Source organism: Eptatretus burgeri, chromosome 8 (genome assembly GCF_056783735.1).
Source record: "Eptatretus burgeri isolate ZD-2024b chromosome 8, Ebu_testis_v1, whole genome shotgun sequence".
NCBI classification, from domain to species: domain Eukaryota; kingdom Metazoa; phylum Chordata; class Myxini; order Myxiniformes; family Myxinidae; genus Eptatretus; species Eptatretus burgeri.
In genome coordinates this window covers 24876816-24895203 of record NC_140968.1, presented here as the reverse complement: position 1 = coordinate 24895203, position 18388 = coordinate 24876816, and the positions used below count along the sequence as shown (strand labels likewise).

Below are 18388 nucleotides of genomic sequence, written 5' to 3'. Positions count from 1 at the left end.
AAGCCGCTGCCCTAACCACTGTGCCAACACCAGGCTTCATATATATATATATATATATATATATATATATATATATATATATATATATATATATATATATATATATATATATATATATATATATATATATATTGTTGCGGGCCGGCAGGGTCGGGTGAGAAGACCATAAGGCCAAAAAAAAAAAAATGTTGCATTGGCGTAATGGGTCACTGAAAAATAGGGTAGGTCGGTCGGGATCTTTTTTTTTTTTTTTTTTTTTTTTCCTAATAAATCCCTCCCAAAATCTCCTCCGGCTCGAGTACCACCCTTTTTGTCGGCGGGTTCTGTCCGAAACACTTCCGGGTTTTTGCGATCGCGATCGCAATCAACAAGATACTTGAAAACGATAGCAAAACAACAAAAATAGCAATAAAATAGGGTCGGCAAAATTTTTCGATAGCAAAAAAAACAAAAAAAAAACGTAGGGTCGGCGGAATTTTTAGGGTCGGGCGGGTTACGCCAATGCAACATTTTTTTTTTTTGGCCTAAGGTGGGGGAAACTAAGTCGATTCCCACCAGACTCCCCGGAATTGTAAGCTATCGCTCACGGATAATTCCATGACGCAGCGGGTCGCTTAACCGACCGTGGACGCCATTAACTCAACCGCATGACCGAGGGTCCTCCCGCCTATGGAATCGGGTTACCTAATTAACCACACGGTTCAACCACCGGGGAACCACGCCCTCGGTACGCCTTGTCCGAACCGGATCACTCTACCGGATCGGATCACCTTTCCGGATCGGATGCAGCCGAGCGGCACTGCCAAGGACGTACCGGCTAAAGTAGGAACTGATTGCTGGGAATAAAGACCCGGCTAAACATAGATTCGAACCATGCTGGACCAATGAGAGAAAAGACAAAGGCGAGCTGGGAATATTTCTACAACAATTATTTATTCACAATAGGCGAGGAAAAGCATGTGGCAAAACAAAGGTAAATTGGGTATGTAACGCAGGGAAAGATGAGAGATGTGGGGTGCGGCAATTATACAAGTAACTTACAAAGCAGACACAGTGCAGACTTGACGCGAGATTATTCACAGGAACAACAAAAGATCTTATACAGGCTTACTTAACAGACAGGCACAAACACACACAGACACAGAAAACCCAATGAAAAGAAAAGGACTTTTGCAGCCAGGGAGGAAGGGGTTGAGGTTATAGTTTTTCGGTACCTGAGCGTTTCGGGGGAAGGGATGCTGTGTGCGCGTCTGTCCGTGTGCGCGTCTGTCCGTGTGCGCGTCTGTCCGTGTGCGCGTCTGTCTCAGCAAATCGACGGGTTTTATTTGCTAGTTTTGAATAAATAAAATACAGGAGACTAGGTGTAAGTCGGCAGTGTGAAACTCGTCACTTCGCCGAAGTCGGCAGCGTCAAAAAGTCCCGAATTTATCTAATGTTAAATCGACTTACAGACTTTGAATAAAGTCATCACTTCGTCTAAGTCATCAGATGTTGTCCGTTCCCGCGTAATGGAAACTCAAGTAAATTACCACGCCTAACTCGTCACACGGAACTGCTGCCTCTTGAGAAGCCCGATTTCATGGAATCGTGATACGCGGGCTATTTATAACTGCGCTGCATTCAGCTCAGTCAGCGCGCCGTCCCACATGCATCTGAAGAGGTAGACAGGCTGCGCAATGCAGTCTCTGGCGAAGGAGTAAAGGATCGATCGAGCTTAGTGTTGAAGTCCGATCATGGTTTTATATTGGCTTGTTTTGTACATCACCACACTCACTTTCACATCGGTATTGAGTGGTAGTCATCACGATGACTGTGTGTCATGTAATTTGTCGATGGTATATGAGTTTTCATTCCATATGAAAACTCATTCTACATTCATGCCAATGAATGAATTCTAACAGCCATTCATTCCACATTTGTCGATGGTCATATACCATCACCGATGGTATAAGAGTTGTCTTACAGTTGTTCATTATCTTTACTTTTGATAAAGTGATTCAGGAATTCCATCTTTGCTTGATCACTTTCCAACTAACCAATGAACCCCCACCTATGCCCCGAGGATTGTGTTTCCCTTTTGGTACAATAGCAGGCTTAGAGATTGTTGCGCCCTCTCACACGTACGTGTCCAGGCCACGCGCAACTTCATCCTTCACCCCACAATCATGAATGTTCGCATACGCGCAAGTCGTCACATGTCTGTCGTCACGTTTTTCTCAGTCCCGATGGTGACGACTTACGCCTTGTCTACTGTAATTCCAACCCGTCGTTTTTGCCAGGCTTTTATACTGGTATTATTATTATTATTATGATTATGATTATAAAGAGCCCGTCCTTACGGATGGGAGAAAGAGGAAGCAGGACTTGGAGCACCGCTATAAAAGACACAAACAAACCCACAACCAGACACTTTGTGAAACATTTAAAAGAAAAATAATTATTGGATACAAAGTTGAGGCTCATGGAAGAGCGACAACATAGAATGGATCAGGATGCAACATAAAATGTACAGCAGAAAGAGAAGGGGGAAACACCAACAGCAGGGCTGAGGGCGAAAATAGACAGAAACGGACAAACAAGGAATGCGGGCAACAAAGAGGGGTAGGGGAGAATACGAGAGGTGGACAAGATGGATACAGGAGCAACAACCCGTTTCCACTGGCTGTTCTGTGGGAATTTGACTCCATTCGTGTGTGGAATATTTCAGAAGCTTGCTGGGAATGTCCTTTGACAGCATAATAGTCACTAAATTGGGTGCTTCTAAACACTGAGAGAAGGACATATATGGGGCTCGTGAATGCACAGGGTAAGTTTAAAATCATCTTTTAAAATGACGATATTTACTATTAGTCATGTTAGGGGTGGGGAGAGTGGAATATGAGGGCTTTTATAAATATAGTATATAGTTTGTTTGGTTCCGGCACCACAAGATTTTTGCACCCATTGCTAAAAGAAGAAATGAGAGACAGACAGACAGACAGACAGACAGACAGACAGACAGACAGACAGACAGACAGACAGACAGACAGACAGACAGCACTCGCTTCTCTCAACAGGATGTGGTATGAACTCGACAACTCGCCTCCATGTACATTTCTTGTCTTTCCTATTTTCTTGTTAAGTCCGATTTGCATCCAGGTATAAAACAAAAACAAAAAAACAATTATGGTTAGCTATCTTGAAATTGCCACTCTTGTTCAAATTCTCAATATTATGTTAAAAAGACCATTTTACTTCAAGACCTTGTCTTACCAATGGCAGTTTAAAAGTGGCCCAGTTTGTTGAAACTAGGTACTGAAAATGCAAACACTGGGCATGCACGAAATGATTTGTTATCATTAATCTGTCATTTTGAGAGTCCCACATTGATACTACCTTTACAAGGAATTTAGATACAGGAGGAGGCCATTCAGCCCATCATGCCTGAACCACATCAACAGCAGACCAATTTTTATTAAAAAGAGAAAATGGAAAAAAAATTGGGAGGGGGGTGCTTTCTCTTTCCATGGTGAGGGGGAGGGAGGGAGTGGGCGGTGGTGGTTTTTTGGGTGAGAAACACCCAACATCAACCACACACCACCGCTTGACAAGACCCCCTACAGACAACACTCCATACACATACAATCACCCATCCATACTCGTTACCTAAAAAGTCCTGCCAACATCCCCATAACCCCTCTATCTCCATAACTTCCAGGTACCTATCTAATTCCAATTTAAACTTATCTACTGTTTCTGCTGCCACTACCTTTCCAGGGAGACCATTCCATGGGGTAGGAAAAATATTTTTCTGGCCAAGTTACCCCCTCCTGCACAGGGGTCCTGTGAAGAGGTTTCCTTGTTTCAGGACAAGGTGAAGGTTTTGCCAGTTTCCCCTCTTCTTTTTCTTTCTTTCTTTAGCCCCTTACCTAGATTGGCTTTATGCCTTGTTTGGGACGATTTCCATAAAAACAAAATACATTAACTACTGCGAGTGAAAAATCCTTGCCTTACGACCATCTTAACTCTCCTCTTGTTTACTCTCAGGCTCTGGCCCCTGGTCTTATCCTGTCGACTCTGCTGAATAATTCTTCTGTACTTATTTTGTCTACACCCTTCATTATCTTAAGCATCTCCACAATATCCCCCCCGTAACCACCTCCTTTCTGGTGAATAAAGCCCTGTCTCCTTCAGCCGCTCCTCATAGCTGAGTGAAGCTCGGCCAGGAATGCGCTGACCCTCTCTATGGTATCTATGTCCTTCAAAGTTGTGGTGACCAAAACGGCACACAATATTCTAAATGTGGCCCTCACTAAATTCCTGTACAATGTTAACATCACCTCTTTTGATATATCATTGATCCCCCTCCAAATACAACCTAAAACCCGATTTGCTTTACCCTGTAGCTGCCTGGCACTGTGCTGCCTGCTTACCTCCCCAGTATCTATTACCACCCACAGATCCTTCTCCTGTGTGACACACTCCAAAATTACCACTTGCATCCTGTAATCTCTATTTTCATTATTCTTTCCCATCCCCAACACCTTACACTTGCTCAGGTTAAATTACATCTGCAAATCTTTTGCCCAATCCATACAAGTATCAACACTTTCCTGATATCTGATCACCACCACCTCTGCTATCCACATCACCTCCAAGCTTTGTGTCATCTGCAAATTTGGAAAGCCTACTCTTCACCCCACTATCCAAATCGTTCATGAATAGTTAATGGTCCGAGTACTGATCCCTGAGGTACCCCACTACTTACATCCTCCCACTCACAGCCACTCTTTACTTCCTACCACTAAGCCAGTTTTAAATCCAATTAGCTACCTGACCAGCCACTCCACAAACCCTCACTTTGGCTAACAACCTCCGATGTGGAACCTTATCAAATGCCTTCTTAAAGTCTCGATATACTATGTCCACTGCCATTCCCTCATCCACCCAACCAGACACTGCCATCATGGTGAGGGTGAGGGTGAGGGTGCAGCGACTCATGATTTGTCTGTTACACACAGTACACGTGACTGAAGGCCGCAATCATGGTTTTACCCACAATGCTTTAGTGGGTGAAAAGCTCGTGCAGAGCCGACGCACCAAATGATTCATTAAAACGCTGAAGCACACTCGAATACTTCCCAACACACTCCCTTTACTTTATTTCTTGTTCGAAATTTACTCTTCCACCCTGAACATTGAAACTAGGCCCCAAGAACAAGACGGACACATCGTCTCACGGCGGCATCACAGCACGTGGTGCCATTCGGTTATTGCCTGGGGCCTACTAAAACGCCACTTGTGAACTTCTTACCGAAGTAGAGGACCATAGGGATAAATCCCCATCTCACTGCCACCTGACCGCACTGAAAGAAGCGCTGCAGCCGTTGTTTGCACTCTCGACTTAGCTCAACCATCGTGGATTTAAAAAAAAAACAACAACCACCACCACCAAAAACACGTCTCAACACGGTTCACGCAATCCACAGCACTGATGTCATTCGCCTCAAGAAGTTGAAGTTTAATCACGATGTGCACTTTCGTCAATTTCTTACTGACGCCGAGCTCCTTTCGGAGAGTTGTGATTGGCTCGTGCCATCTATCGACAAGCTCTTCTTCTGGCGACTCGATAAATCACACTAAAATATGATTTTATTTTTGCTTTCTAAAAGGAAAACGATAAAAACAGACAATATTGTGCGATTCTGCGCAAAAGCCGTTGATTCACCAAAAGTGATCGAGTTTGGCGGTGCTGTGATGCGGCGCGGTGTATATTAGTGTATATCGTTAAGCGCGGATAGTTTCCTACTTATTACAACCGCTTGGCATTAAAACAAAAAAAAACGGATTCATTTTCGAGTCCAACTGCCTTCGCCTGACTTATTTCATAATATGCTCGTTTAAAGCAATAATTCATTGAGATCTCTGCAATTTAACACGTGTGTATATTTGCGTGCAACATATGTCGAATGTGAAGAATCGACGACCGGAACTTGTCGCTTCCTGTCGAACTGTTTAGCTGCGTGGCGTATCTAGATCCTTGCCGCTCTGAAAATGGCGTAAAAACCAAATGAAGCAAAAGAAGAAGAAGAAGAGTATGAGGCGGGAATTATTTCCGGGTACTGTAATAATATATAATGTACGACGGTAGATGGTGTCTTGTTTTTGGAAAGGGTTGCAAAATTGAACCAGAAAACTGTGTGATGATGGAAGTACATGTTTAGTCTCCTCAGGATCACGCAAAAAGGTGCTTGTCTTTCGGGGAAAAAAAAAAAAAAAAACTTCGTGAATAGCGGACGTCGGACGAGCGATGCGCCGAGAAGGCAGAACAATCTGAGGTAATGGGAAAATCAAAAGATAATCGTCGTGGAAAGAAAAGCAGAAGACACAAAGATCGGGATCGCTCTGGTGATGACGATGAACGAGAGGCCTTGGAATTGAATGAGCGAGAGGAACAATTTCTCCACATAAAGGATACCAAGATGAAGCGAAACAAGAGCGGTAAAACGAAACGTGCGAGGGCCCGTTTAACGTGTCAAGATATCGGTGAAACGGCTGCTGACTACTTTGCAGGAGCTGCGGTGCCCTGTGCTGCCCCTCAGGGTCATTTTGGCGGGAGTGCATCGCCTCAGGGCAGCCATGATGGTCAGGTGGAAGCATCCACGAACCCTGACGTACTGAGAGGGGCGAGTACCCAATATTGCTTTATGGATTGCTTGGCGTTCTGCGACCCTGATAGGCCTCAGGAGGACAAAATGCGTTTGCTTGAAGAAATGATTCCGCATTTCTCCAATATGTCTCGAGTACAAGTTGAAAAGGCCTTGAAATATGACGTCGAGCGCCTGTTGCTCATGAAGAGTAAAGGTAAGAATCATTGTGATGATGGCTTCGCAAACTTTGCGTCATAAACGACACTTCTCTGTAAATTCTGTATCGAATGTGTTGAAGAGCAGGTTTCGGGTCGCTGATGACTTCGCTTGATTCGAAGGTTTGTAATCACATTAATAAACGTGGGGTACTTCTTTTCTTACATTTGAAACTCAAAGTATGCTACAATTAACTTTTGAGTCAAAACAAAAAAAAGAAAAGCAGACCGGAAGTTACCGAAGATGCTATGACGTCACGTTCTCCGAAAACTTCGTGATCATTCGGAAACAGCGTGTGAACAATGGCGAGATGCGAATCCGAGAGTGATTTCAGCGGCGATGAAATTGAGTGTTTTCATTCCGATATTGCAGAGGACGAGTCTGAGGATGATGGGAATTTATACTATGGAGTTTCTGGCCCTGAGCCATATAAATTTGAGCCACTTGCAAGTGCCAGAAAACGGCCTATTTTGTGTACAAGTGGCAGGACTGACTGTCTGGCAGTTCACACTGACAGACACCACCAGACAGATTGGTTTGTAGATTTTCATTTTCTTGTTCAATGTATAAAATAATGTAAAGTTTGATTCGTCTGTGACTTGATAGAATATTTTTTTAACCCTCGTGGCGTGGGTGCTTGGGATCCTAGGGCCCTGAGTTCAAGCCCCGTCAGCCGCTGAATTAATACACCAGGGGGTTGACTCAGCCTGTCATCCTTCCGAGGTCTGTGAAATGAGTACCAATTCCAGTGTGTGTACTGGTAGAGGGGCACTGCATCAGCGACACAGTCGCGCTTCAAGAAATGATAGCTGCTATAGGACCACCACCAACCCTCTAATCACTCAAGAGTCAGAAATAGAATGAATCTATAATGGACCCAAATATATTGTACACCGCAGCCTTGGCGTTGAAGTCTTTCTGACAGCTGAGCTTGACCCCAGCGAAAGTGAACAGTTAGAACAAACCCCAACTTTCAAGAGACTGTTGTGGCATATCTATCTATAAGTGTGTGTGTGTGTGTGTGTGTGTGTGTGTGTGTGTGTGTGTGTGTGTGTGTGTGTGTGTGTGTGTGTGTGTGTGTGTGTGTGTGTGTGTGTGTGTGTGTGTGACCGCTGTTTCACCACTGTTTCTCGACAACCACTGGGTCCGATCAAATTGAAACTTGCCAGGTATATTGCTGGGGCCCTGTGGATGTGCCTTTTCAAGGTTTGATATTAATCGGACAAGTGCTTCCCAAGTTATGGCCATTTATTTACCAACCGTTGCTTCGTAGGCGTGGTCGATGGGGAAGAGATTCTCAGCCGCGTTCCCCATTACGGGTTACAACATACGGACTTCCGGATAGTGTATTCTAATAAGTTCTTGATTTCTTATGCGCATTTATAGATAAACACAATGCCCCAATCCTTGAGAGGTGACAGTGTGAGAAGATGAAGAGGAGCCAGCTGAGGAGGAGAAGGCTGAATGGTGGGCACAGCGTCACGCTTGTTTTGAAACCGAGCTCACTCATTGCGTTGCCTTCGTAATCCTCGGCTGTTAAATGGTCACCGCAAATGACGTCTATCCAAAGGGTCCTCTTTACCCGTTTTCTGAGGGAGAAAATTCGCCCGTTTTGTTTGTACAAATCTTATCCACAGCCGGCGAATGTTTGATTCCTTCGGGAATCGGTGGGAACGATTTCCTGTTTTCCAGCCATTTTCGCAAAACATGAAGACACACGTACAAGGCATGATGTACAAATATCCAAATAACTTTGTTCTACAATAATTCAAAATAAAAAAGGAGAATAAAGACAGTTGCAAGCTCAAAATAAGCGAAAGAACGGCCCGCTGAACTGGACACTTCTTCAATGAGCGAGTGAGCTTCTGCTTTCTTTTGGATTAACGTGACGTCACCATCCATATATGGGCATGTGTCTGTTTGTTTTTTTTTCAACGGCCTCGAGAAATAACAACTTCGGAGTTAAATTTCATTAATTTTCCCAATAGTTAGGCAACCACAATAGTTTGCATCGAACTATTTAATGCACATATAATCATATTGATAAATTTTCACAACATGTTTGGTGACTTGCAACCTGCTCTTTAAACTTTTCAAAACTTAGTACCCTGTAGAGTGGAGACTGTTTACGATTTTCTTCACCAGAACTGCCATTAAACATGGTTAAGAATAATGACGAATTGAGCTTCTTTGAAGAAAGACCGCAGAGGATGGTTGGGATCAGGAGAACAAAATGCAGATAGCCTTCAGTGTGCAAAAGGGAATGGCAGTGAGAAGGGGTCAGTAAGTGTGTTAAGGGAGAGGGTTGGTGGGGTCTGCAGCTGTTGATTGTGTGGTTGCAGCGTCCGCTCTGACGCTGGGAGGTTGCTGGTTCAAACCCCAGCCAAGTCGTCTCAAAAGACTTTTAAAATGCACGTGTTGCTTCCTTGCTTGATGTTAAACATTGAGAAAGGATAAGAGCATGGATAATCCCCATTGGTTGGTAATCATGGGGAGGTGGAGATCCCTCCATCCAGTGGAGATGGGAGAAATCTCCATCGATTAAACTCTCAAATTAATGCCCTAATCCCATCCTTGTGTTGTTGCGGGGCTGGGTAGCGGTGGCGAGCACGACTGCTAAAGGGAGCAGTGGAGTCGGTTCCCCCGGAATTTCGGTCGTGACCCTCGGATAAGTCCGAAAGGCACAGGTGCCTTACTGGACCATGAATCGCCAATAATTCGACCGCGTGCGGTAGGGTCAATTGCCAAACTTCAATATACCTTATTACCCACGCAGCAAAGCTACCGGGAAATTCACACCCTCGACGGACTTCGAGCGGGACGAGCCGTTACCGTGTGTAACCCGAGCGGAGGTTACCAAGGCCTGTCGGTCCAAATGAACTATTTACTGCCTTGCTATTTCTCAACACACAACGTGCTAAGCCAATTAAAGAAACACAGAAACGAGCTGGAACATTTAACAAAAGGGATATTTATTTATAACGGGGCAGGGAAGCACGCAAGAAGGCAGAGTTAACCAAATAAAAGGGATGCAATTTACACACACGGCACTTAAACGTTTCTACTTAAAGTGTTTTGAAAGTTATAAATTGAATTCCATTTCAGTTCTGCTATTTGTTCCCACCTTGACATGTGACCTTTTGGGTACAGTTCTTACCCAAATTGGGCCCTGCTTGTCAGGCCTGACGTGCCACTGTGCCAAGAATTTGTAATTTGTTAAGGGGTTCGGCGATAACTCACCTATTCCACAGAAATACACCGTAGGATCTCTAACGTCAACAAATGACTTTTTTTTTTTTTTGTATACCTTGGTCGAGGCTCGTATGAGAGCAAACACACAACTCACAGCAAGGGGGCATGAGACAAGAGGGATGGGAGTGGAAGGGAGAAAACAGTGGGGAACATACACATTAGGTGAACTGTGGAAGGGAGAGGGATGGGGATGGGACGGGGAACATGGTGAAGAGAAGATTGACATTACAGGGACTTTCAGGAAGGAAAGCAGGGGAATTGAAGGAAGTGGGCTTGGGTGGATTATCGGGGGTAGAAAAGATCGAGAATTTGGATGGGGGAAGATAAGAGGTGGTGGTGAACAGCTGTTTTGAAAGCCTGGAGGGAAGAATGGGAAAGAATAGAGTGAGGAAGTTTATTCCAAAGGTGGGAAAAAAGAGGAATAAAAGAGTGAAGATGAGCAGTGATTCGTGATTTTTGGTAGTTTTACCAGAAGGGGGTTGTTGGCGGACCTTGAGCGCCCTGTGGAAATGTGGTGGGGACAAATCGCAGAGAGAGCAGGGGGGGCAAGGCTGGAGAGGAGTCAGTAGAAGACAGAAAGACCACCGACCAACCTGCGGTGATTGAGTGAGAGGCCCAAAGACTCAGCTTCATTGCGGGAGATGCCGATGATCTTAAATGCCCTGGTTTCGACAGCGTGAAGCCGAGAAAGGTGGGAGGCAGGAGCACCAGCCCAGAGGGGAGAGCAGTACTCCATCAGGCTACGGACAAAAGCTTTGTAAGTGGTCAGGAGCTCAAGAGGGCCGAGGAAGGACTTTGCACGACGGAGGATTCCCAGTCGGCGACTGGCTTTTGAGGCGAGGTTGGAAATGTGACTTTCCCAGGAAAGGTCATGGCAGATAGTGAGACCCAGAAGCTTGAAAGAAAAGACTTCTTCCAGAGGATTGTTGAGAAAGTGGATGGGGGGGTTTTCCAAACGGTCCTTTCGAAGAGACATAGTGAGAGTGTGAGATTTGTCTGGATTGAAAGACATGTTCCACGTGTTGGACCAGTTTGTGATTTTATCCAGATCTGCAGTGAGCGAAGAAGCTGCTGCTTGCCGGTCTGAGGGATGACAGATGGTACGGCAGGGGGTGGAGTCGTCGGTAAAGAGAAATAGAGGATTTTCCAGAGAGTCGGAGAGATCATTGATGAAAACCAGAAAAAGAACAGGGCCCAGAACGCCACCTTGAGGAATTCCAGCCTGCACAGGAAGAGGGGATGAAAGAACTCCATTTAGGGCCACACGTTGACTGCGACAGGAGAGGAAGTCTGCGAGCCATGAGTGGAGATGGCCTTGAATACCATGGGAAGAGAGTTTGGTGAGTAGTGCAGGGTGCCAGACTGTGTCAAAAGCACGTGATATGTCCAGGGATACGGCTCGGATTTCCTGTCTGGCATTGAGGACCTCCATCCATTGATGGGAGAGCAGAAGCAGCATATCCAGGGTAGAGTGACCTGGTCTGAAACCAAAGTGATGATTGGAAATCAAGCCATTGGAGAAGAGGAAGGATTTCATGTCTGAAGCGATGATGGATTCCATAACCTTGCTGATGATTGGGAGAAGGCTGATTGGTCTGTAGTTACAGGGATCTGTTTTTGCACCTTTTTTATGCAGCGCAGTGATGTTAGCAGATTTCCAAGCAGATGGCAGATGACCTTGGGCAAATGAGAGGGTGAATAGAACAGAGAGAGGGTGAGCAAGAGCAGAAGAGCAGGCTTTGAGGACACGTAGGCTGATGCCGTCTGGACCGGTTGCAGAATCTGACTCGAGGTTTGAAAGCAAGCTCTCCACCTTGTCAGGAGAAAAGGATACAGAGTCCAGGTACAGTTGGGTGCGACTGGGTAAAGTGGGTAGAGAAAGTGATGGGTTTAGGACACAAGATTTAGCTGCAAACACCGAGTTTAGACATTCAGCTTTATCACGTGTGGTATCAGCAGTGCGGCCATTTGAGGTAAGGGAGGGGATGGAGGGGGAACATAAACCAGAAACAGATTTGATTAAACGCCACCAGGATTTTGAGGAGGGAGAGAGGTTTGAGAGTTCACACTTGAGATGAGAAAGATGTTGTTTTCTGGCTCTCCTGAGGGTAGATACACACTTGTTCCGAGCTTTGTGGAAGGAACTGAGATTGCCCTCAGTTGGGTTTGCTTTCCATGAGGCAAAGGCAAGTTGTTTGAGGACAACTGCCTCGCCACAAGCTTCAGTAAACCAAGGGCGGGAGGAAGGGTAGGACAACTGAACACGAGAGGGGATAAATCTGTGCATGAGGGAGAGCAAGTTTCTTTGAAAGAATTCCCAGGATGAGTTGATGTTTGAGAAAGTAGTGATAGGAGACCAGTCTGTAAGTTTGATGGCTGCTCGGAGACCCTGCCAGTCGGCTTGAGTGAAATGCCAGACTCGATGGCGGTGAGGTGGTTCTCTGATAACAGCCAAAGAGATGTCCACTTTGACAAGGACGTGGTCAGAAGAACCGATTGGAGCGAAGGAAGAGCAGCAGATATTGTCAGGGAATTTGTCAAAATCAGATCCAGAAGAGATGGAGTACCATTGGTTGAGATCCGGGTCGGGAAGTTGACCGATTGAGTTGGTCCTAATGAGTCGCAGAAAGATTTTTCTGAGGTGCCATGGCAGGTGAGAGAGGTACCCACACCTAGCCAACTGGCGTGATGACAATTTAAGTTACCACATAAGAGGAAGAGAGAGTTTGGATGAGAAGATAGAAGATGGTCCATGTTTTCGGATAGTGAGGTGTAGATGGAGTCATCACTGTTCGGTGGACGGTACAGTACACATATAAACATGAGGTGGGAGTGGAGGGGAAGCCGAAGCCAGAGGTATTCCTGGGGGTGTGGGGGAGTGAGAGCAGTGCATGGAGAGTGAGGAATAGAGTCTTTGATGAAGAGAGCAACACCTCCACCAGGACGAGGCTCAGGTCTGTCGTACCGTAAGAGGGAGTAACCGGGGAGACACGTCCTCCAGTTCAACGTCCATCCGCTGGTTGACACGCACATCGGTGCCTCGCTCTGCACACGAAGCACCAGGATGACCATCTATATCTGAGTCAGTATTCAAACACAGGATGGACAGCTCTGAGGCAAATACGCTACCTTTTGGCTATCTGACCAGATAAATTGAAAAAAATATATTGATCTTTTTTTAAAATCGCTCTATAATGCCTAAGCCTTTATAACTATGTGAAAGATAATATTAAATGATCCCTGACCACATTGCTTCGTGGGTGTTGAGAAGTATTTTATGCATCCACAAAAGAAGTAAAAAAAAAAAAAAATTGATTTCCTCCAAATTCCAACAGGATTAGAATGGCACTGGGCAACATTGGGTACTCCTGCTGGTAAAATATAAATACATAATACTGTGTATGATTTATATTTCCAAGGCTTATCCCTTCTTGTTCTGATGATGCAGGCCAAAAACTTCACTTTGGTCATTTCTCAAAAGCAGAGGCGAAGACTCTGCAACGTAACGTTGAAGTATTCATGCGAAATCATCCTGAAGTGAAAGATCCTCGGGACCTTTTTATCCCTCCACAAGATAAGGCCATGAGACGCAGCCTCCGCAAACTCAAACACAATTCAACCTTCCACATTTTCCTTGGTAGGTAATTTTCAACTTCTTTTTAAGAAATCTCCTTACAATTTGACAGTATTTTTTGATGCACCTACAGAATACCGATTCATTTCTAATGGAAGTAAACAAGGAATGCAGTCATAACACATTTTGCCTTTTGATTAATACCCTTTTGGGTGTCACGTGATGTTGGCCCATTCTAACATTACTAATCTGTCACAATGAGGCTTACACATAAAATTTCTCTCTCTTTCTCCCCAAAAAAATTGGAAAACATGCTCATGATTGTTTTGTGATATAAAACTTTTAATGGGCAATTGAAAATAAACAATACGTAGTGCGGGGACTCGTATAACCAGACCAAACACACCCTGTACTTCCCAGGTCCTCTCGTACAGCATTCTATGAACTGATGTAACAAACAGCTCTGTATCTTATTGTAATGGAGAAAACGTGTATGGTTATGTATTGTTACGGTGGTGGAAATTCACAGAACACCATTCAGGTTCCCCGAAGATCAGTTATTTTGATAAGTGTGTGTTCCAGGTTAGATTCCCCCACCAATGTATAACGAGCATTGTTCGTGTGCCAGGCTGTGAATCTGAGTTAGCCGTTATTCTGTGCTATCTTTTATTTTAAACAAACTCTACGACCACATCATCTCCACAACCACGCCATCCCCACCACAACGCCACAGAGTCTACAACCACGTCATCTTCACAACACAACGCCCTCCTCAGCAAACAGCGGCAAAATGTCGTTACGAACTCGCGGCGCAACAGGAAAAGCCACATTCCAACGTCCGTGTGCAGTCAGCCGTGAAACGGCTGATTTCCATGAATGGATCAGAACGGGCTTTGCCCTGGAAAAAGCCAGCCAATCAGAGCGTCCGTGTGCAATCAGCCGTTTCGCGGCTGATTTGCATAAATGGATCAGAACGACCTCTGCCGTGAAAGGAACTGGCCAATCAGAAGTGAAAGGGACGGAGCCAGCCTGGGGTGAAGGGTCGAAGATGAAAGGGGGTGGGGCCGAGCCTCGGTTGAAGGGTGAAAGAACGAGCGCCTCCGGACCCGATAAAAATCCGCGTTGGAACGCCGAGAAGGCAGTTGAGTTGGTCGTTGGAGGGCATTTGAGTTGGGGAGAGGAGTTGGTCGGTGGAGTTGAGTTCGTTGGAGTCGTCGGGAAGACGGCCGTGGAAAGTCGGGCGTGCTGCCAGGCCCTTGACCGACCAAGTCGGGAAGACGGCCATGGAAAGTCCGGCGCGCTGCCAGGCCCTGGACCAACCAAGCTGCCATTACAGCCGCTGCCGTGTTGGCAACGAGCCAGTGAGAAACTAATACCAAGGGTCACCGAACCAAAGCCCATCGAGTCGCCACCAGGGTGGCAAGGTAACCGGCCCGGCCTATCGGAGCCCCTTCGGTCATCTCGGCTCTGAGGAATATTAAAGGCTAACGAGCCTGGGTCTTTTCTTTCTTGGGTTTTTGTATGAAAGTCTGTGGCGCCTGGTCTTTAAGTAGAATTGTGAGTAAGTACGTGCTTGTACATTCCGAATAGAACTCGGCTGTTGGCTTTTGCTCGTGTCTTGTCCCCGCCCCCCCCCCCCCATTCATTGACTGCTTACGTGTAAAAATAAATACCCATTGTTTGAATGTCAACTTGCTCGTTGCATCACTCTCCATTGACCGCCAAGGTGCGCTCGGGATATTAACTGGCTTTTAAAGCTGCTAAAAGTAAATCTGGTCCGATGGGATTTGGCGAATTAAAACCGCTCGGCTTCGCAAACAGAACGAGCTGCTTAAGCGGCTCGTTTTCTTGCAGGTCCCGTCGAGATATAAACTCCCGGTATTTATGTCCGCGCGAATAATTATGTACATCGATAATTCGGCAATCGACCTTGCAGCGCGTGGACAGAATAATTAGCTAGTTTATGATGCATTAAGGCATCAGTGAATGGATTTAGGGGTTGGTCCGGAAAGTCACGACTGGATTGCGGCCTTCGGTAGGCGCGCGACCGCGATTTGGCTAGAACGATCGTCCGCACGCCGAACCCGGCGGAAAACCACAACAGTATGTATATTTGTGACCAAAATGTCTTCTTCAAATTTTCTTTCACAAATCCCACCATCATGTTGTTTATGATAGATATATACATATATATATACATATATATATATATATATATATATATATATATATATATATATATATATATATATATATATATATATTTTGCGGTTTTCGGAACGGCATGCATACAACAGATAGGTGTCCCAAGACAGTTATTCCATTTTCCATAGATAGTCCCCTTTTGTTTAGCGGGACAACAAGGGAGTGCGTTGCGATGGTCTAATAGCTGGGGTTGCTTTAATCATTTTTTCCCCTTCATTTCATCCCCACTCTTCTTCTTTTCTGATTATTCCTGAGGTAAATCAGCCATGTGCGCCTTCGCTGTAAGGTGAGGCCTCGTGGAGGCCAGCGTGTGCGGCACCATGGTGGGGAAACTGCGGTGCCATGGTGGGGAAACTGCAGCGCCAAGTCATGTGGTGTGCTTGTTGGTGCTGGACTATTGACTCGAGCTTCCGATGGTCTGGGGAGAATTGCCGATTGCATTCGAAAGGCATGCAAGTAAATACCTCTTAAGAGGCTGCACGAATGGTGTTTTTCAAGGCACGGGAAACACGGCCAGCACAGCGCCCACGCTGCATGAGACGCGTACGGAGGCCAATAAAGCAGACTCCATGCCGTGTTGGGCAGAATACGAGTGTGCGGGTAGAAGCGGCTTGTTCTTCTTTTAACCTCAATACCCGCCACGTATTGGTGTTCGCCCTGCGCACACGCTGGCGGAGTCGTGTGACCGCGAGCGCTGGCCACATGCGTAATGACGGAACCGTGCACACTGTATGGAATGTGCTCGAAACCAGACACTTGCGCCGCTCGTGAAACGTGCATGGATTTAACCATGGCGATGTACCTTCGGTCCTCGCTGGCAGCGGTGGATTCTCCGCGGATGGTGAACGTCTTCTCGTCTCTGCGGCCAGCGAGGCTGCGATCGAGCCAGGGAATGTACAGTGCGGGCCATGTTGGCGCGTGCGGAACGAGCGTGTTGATCGACGCTGGTCGAACGCCCGAGCGGGCATGCGGGACCCCGACCGGTCGCCCAGGTGTTTTTGCGGGATGATTTGCGTGCCAATTTCGGTGTGGGTGATTCATGTCATCTCATGGGTTCGGAGCGCGATATTGCCACTGTTTGAGATGGCCTTGCTGGAAACTAAGTGAGGCGGTTTCTGGCCCAAGCTAGCAGGCCACGTGAGGGGTCGCGGCCAATCGGAGCGCCCATTTCGGGTGATGACGTTTGGATTCGGCATGGACCCTCCCCCCGAGCTGCAGGCCCTAAAAATGTTGGGGCAGTCCCTCTTGCCCGGGCGGTTTGTGTTTCCTGCTCCTTTCCTCGTCGACACCGCCACGACCCGCTTCCTGCTCCTCGACTCAGCCTCCTCGTCTCCTCCCACACCACGTCGACCCCACCCGCCTACCTGATCCCGCCTACTACTCCACCCTCGCCCTCTGGATTCCACCCCTTCTCCACTCAAGCTCCTCCTTCACAAACAGTCTCCACACGTGCAGCTTGGGCCAGAGACAATGCGCCCGCTGTCGGGTACCGCACCCTGGAGCACCCCCCCCCCCCAAAACGTATTGGTGGCACGTCGTGCTATCGGGCACACAGGTACCGAGATCATAGCCTCAACTCCCCCCCCCCCCTCCCTGGTTGCAAAACTCCCTCTTCATCGGGTTTTCTGTGTCTGTGTGTGCTGGCGCCTGTCTGCTTTAATATGATTGCAGAAGATTGTTATTATTATTATTGTTATTATTTTCACGTTAAATCTGCTCTGTGTCCCCTTTTGTAAGTTTCCTGTTTATTGTCGCACCACGCTTCTTTCTATCCCTACATTACGCACAACAATAAATCTTCACTGTGCCACATATCTTTCTTCGCCTGCTTGTAAATCAATTATTATTATTATTAGGCATGTTCCCTGCTCGTTTTTGTCTTTTCTTCCATTCATCCAGCATGGTCCGAATCCAAGTTTAGCCGGGACTTTATTCCCAACAATCCGTTCCTTTTAGCCGGTACGTCCTTGGCAGTGTCGCTCTGCTGCATCCAATCCGATAGAGTGATCCAGTTCGGACAAGGCGTACCGAGGGCGTGTTCCCCGGTAATTAAATCACGTGATTAATTAGGTAACCCGATTAACCCATAGACGGGAGGACCCTAGGTCACGCGGTTGAGTTATTGGCATCCACGGTCGGTTAAGTGACCCGCCGCGTCACGGAATTATCTGTGTGCAACGGCCTACAATTCCGGGGAGCCTGGTGGGAACAGAGATGGCCTCCCCCACCTGGTGGTCTTCTCACCCGACCCCCCCCCCCCCGGCCCGCATCAATATACACCAAAGGAACACGTTCGTGACTTTCCCTGTATTCATCAGCGATAATTTTTTTGTGACCGACTTGATTAATCGAGATCGCAATCAAGACATGGGCAAACGAAAATATACGACGTAAAAACCTGGCCGGAAGTCCAAGAGAAGCGGTGTATTATGGACACGTATGCTCTGTACGGCTAGGACTTCAACTTTCTCATCCAGTTTTTGATATTGTCTTGTCTTTGCCATCCAGCTCT

At 46.4% G+C, this 18388-nt stretch overlaps 2 protein-coding genes across 5 annotated transcripts in view; one reads left to right on the top strand and one right to left on the bottom strand.

The window, feature by feature from the left end:
* Positions 1 to 5509, bottom strand: part of LOC147021342 (mitochondrial import receptor subunit TOM7 homolog) — a 42376-nt gene extending 36867 nt beyond the window's left edge. Inside the window, exon 1 of the mRNA XM_085891208.1 lies at positions 5294 to 5509. Coding sequence (XP_085747334.1) covers positions 5294 to 5396 — 103 coding nt within the window. The 5' untranslated portion in view covers positions 5397 to 5509. The remainder of the gene's footprint in view (positions 1 to 5293) is intronic.
* Positions 5510 to 5987: 478 nt separating this feature from the next.
* The window catches only part of TTF1 (transcription termination factor 1), a 57254-nt gene continuing 44853 nt past the window's right edge, over positions 5988 to 18388 (top strand). For 2 of the 4 annotated variants that reach the window (XM_085891201.1, XM_085891200.1), the window contains exons 1-2: positions 6108 to 6843; positions 13546 to 13734. In XM_085891201.1, the coding sequence (XP_085747327.1) occupies positions 6321 to 6843; positions 13546 to 13734 (712 nt within the window). In that variant the 5' untranslated portion in view covers positions 6108 to 6320. The other 2 variants (XM_085891203.1, XM_085891202.1) reach the window with 2 other exon arrangements.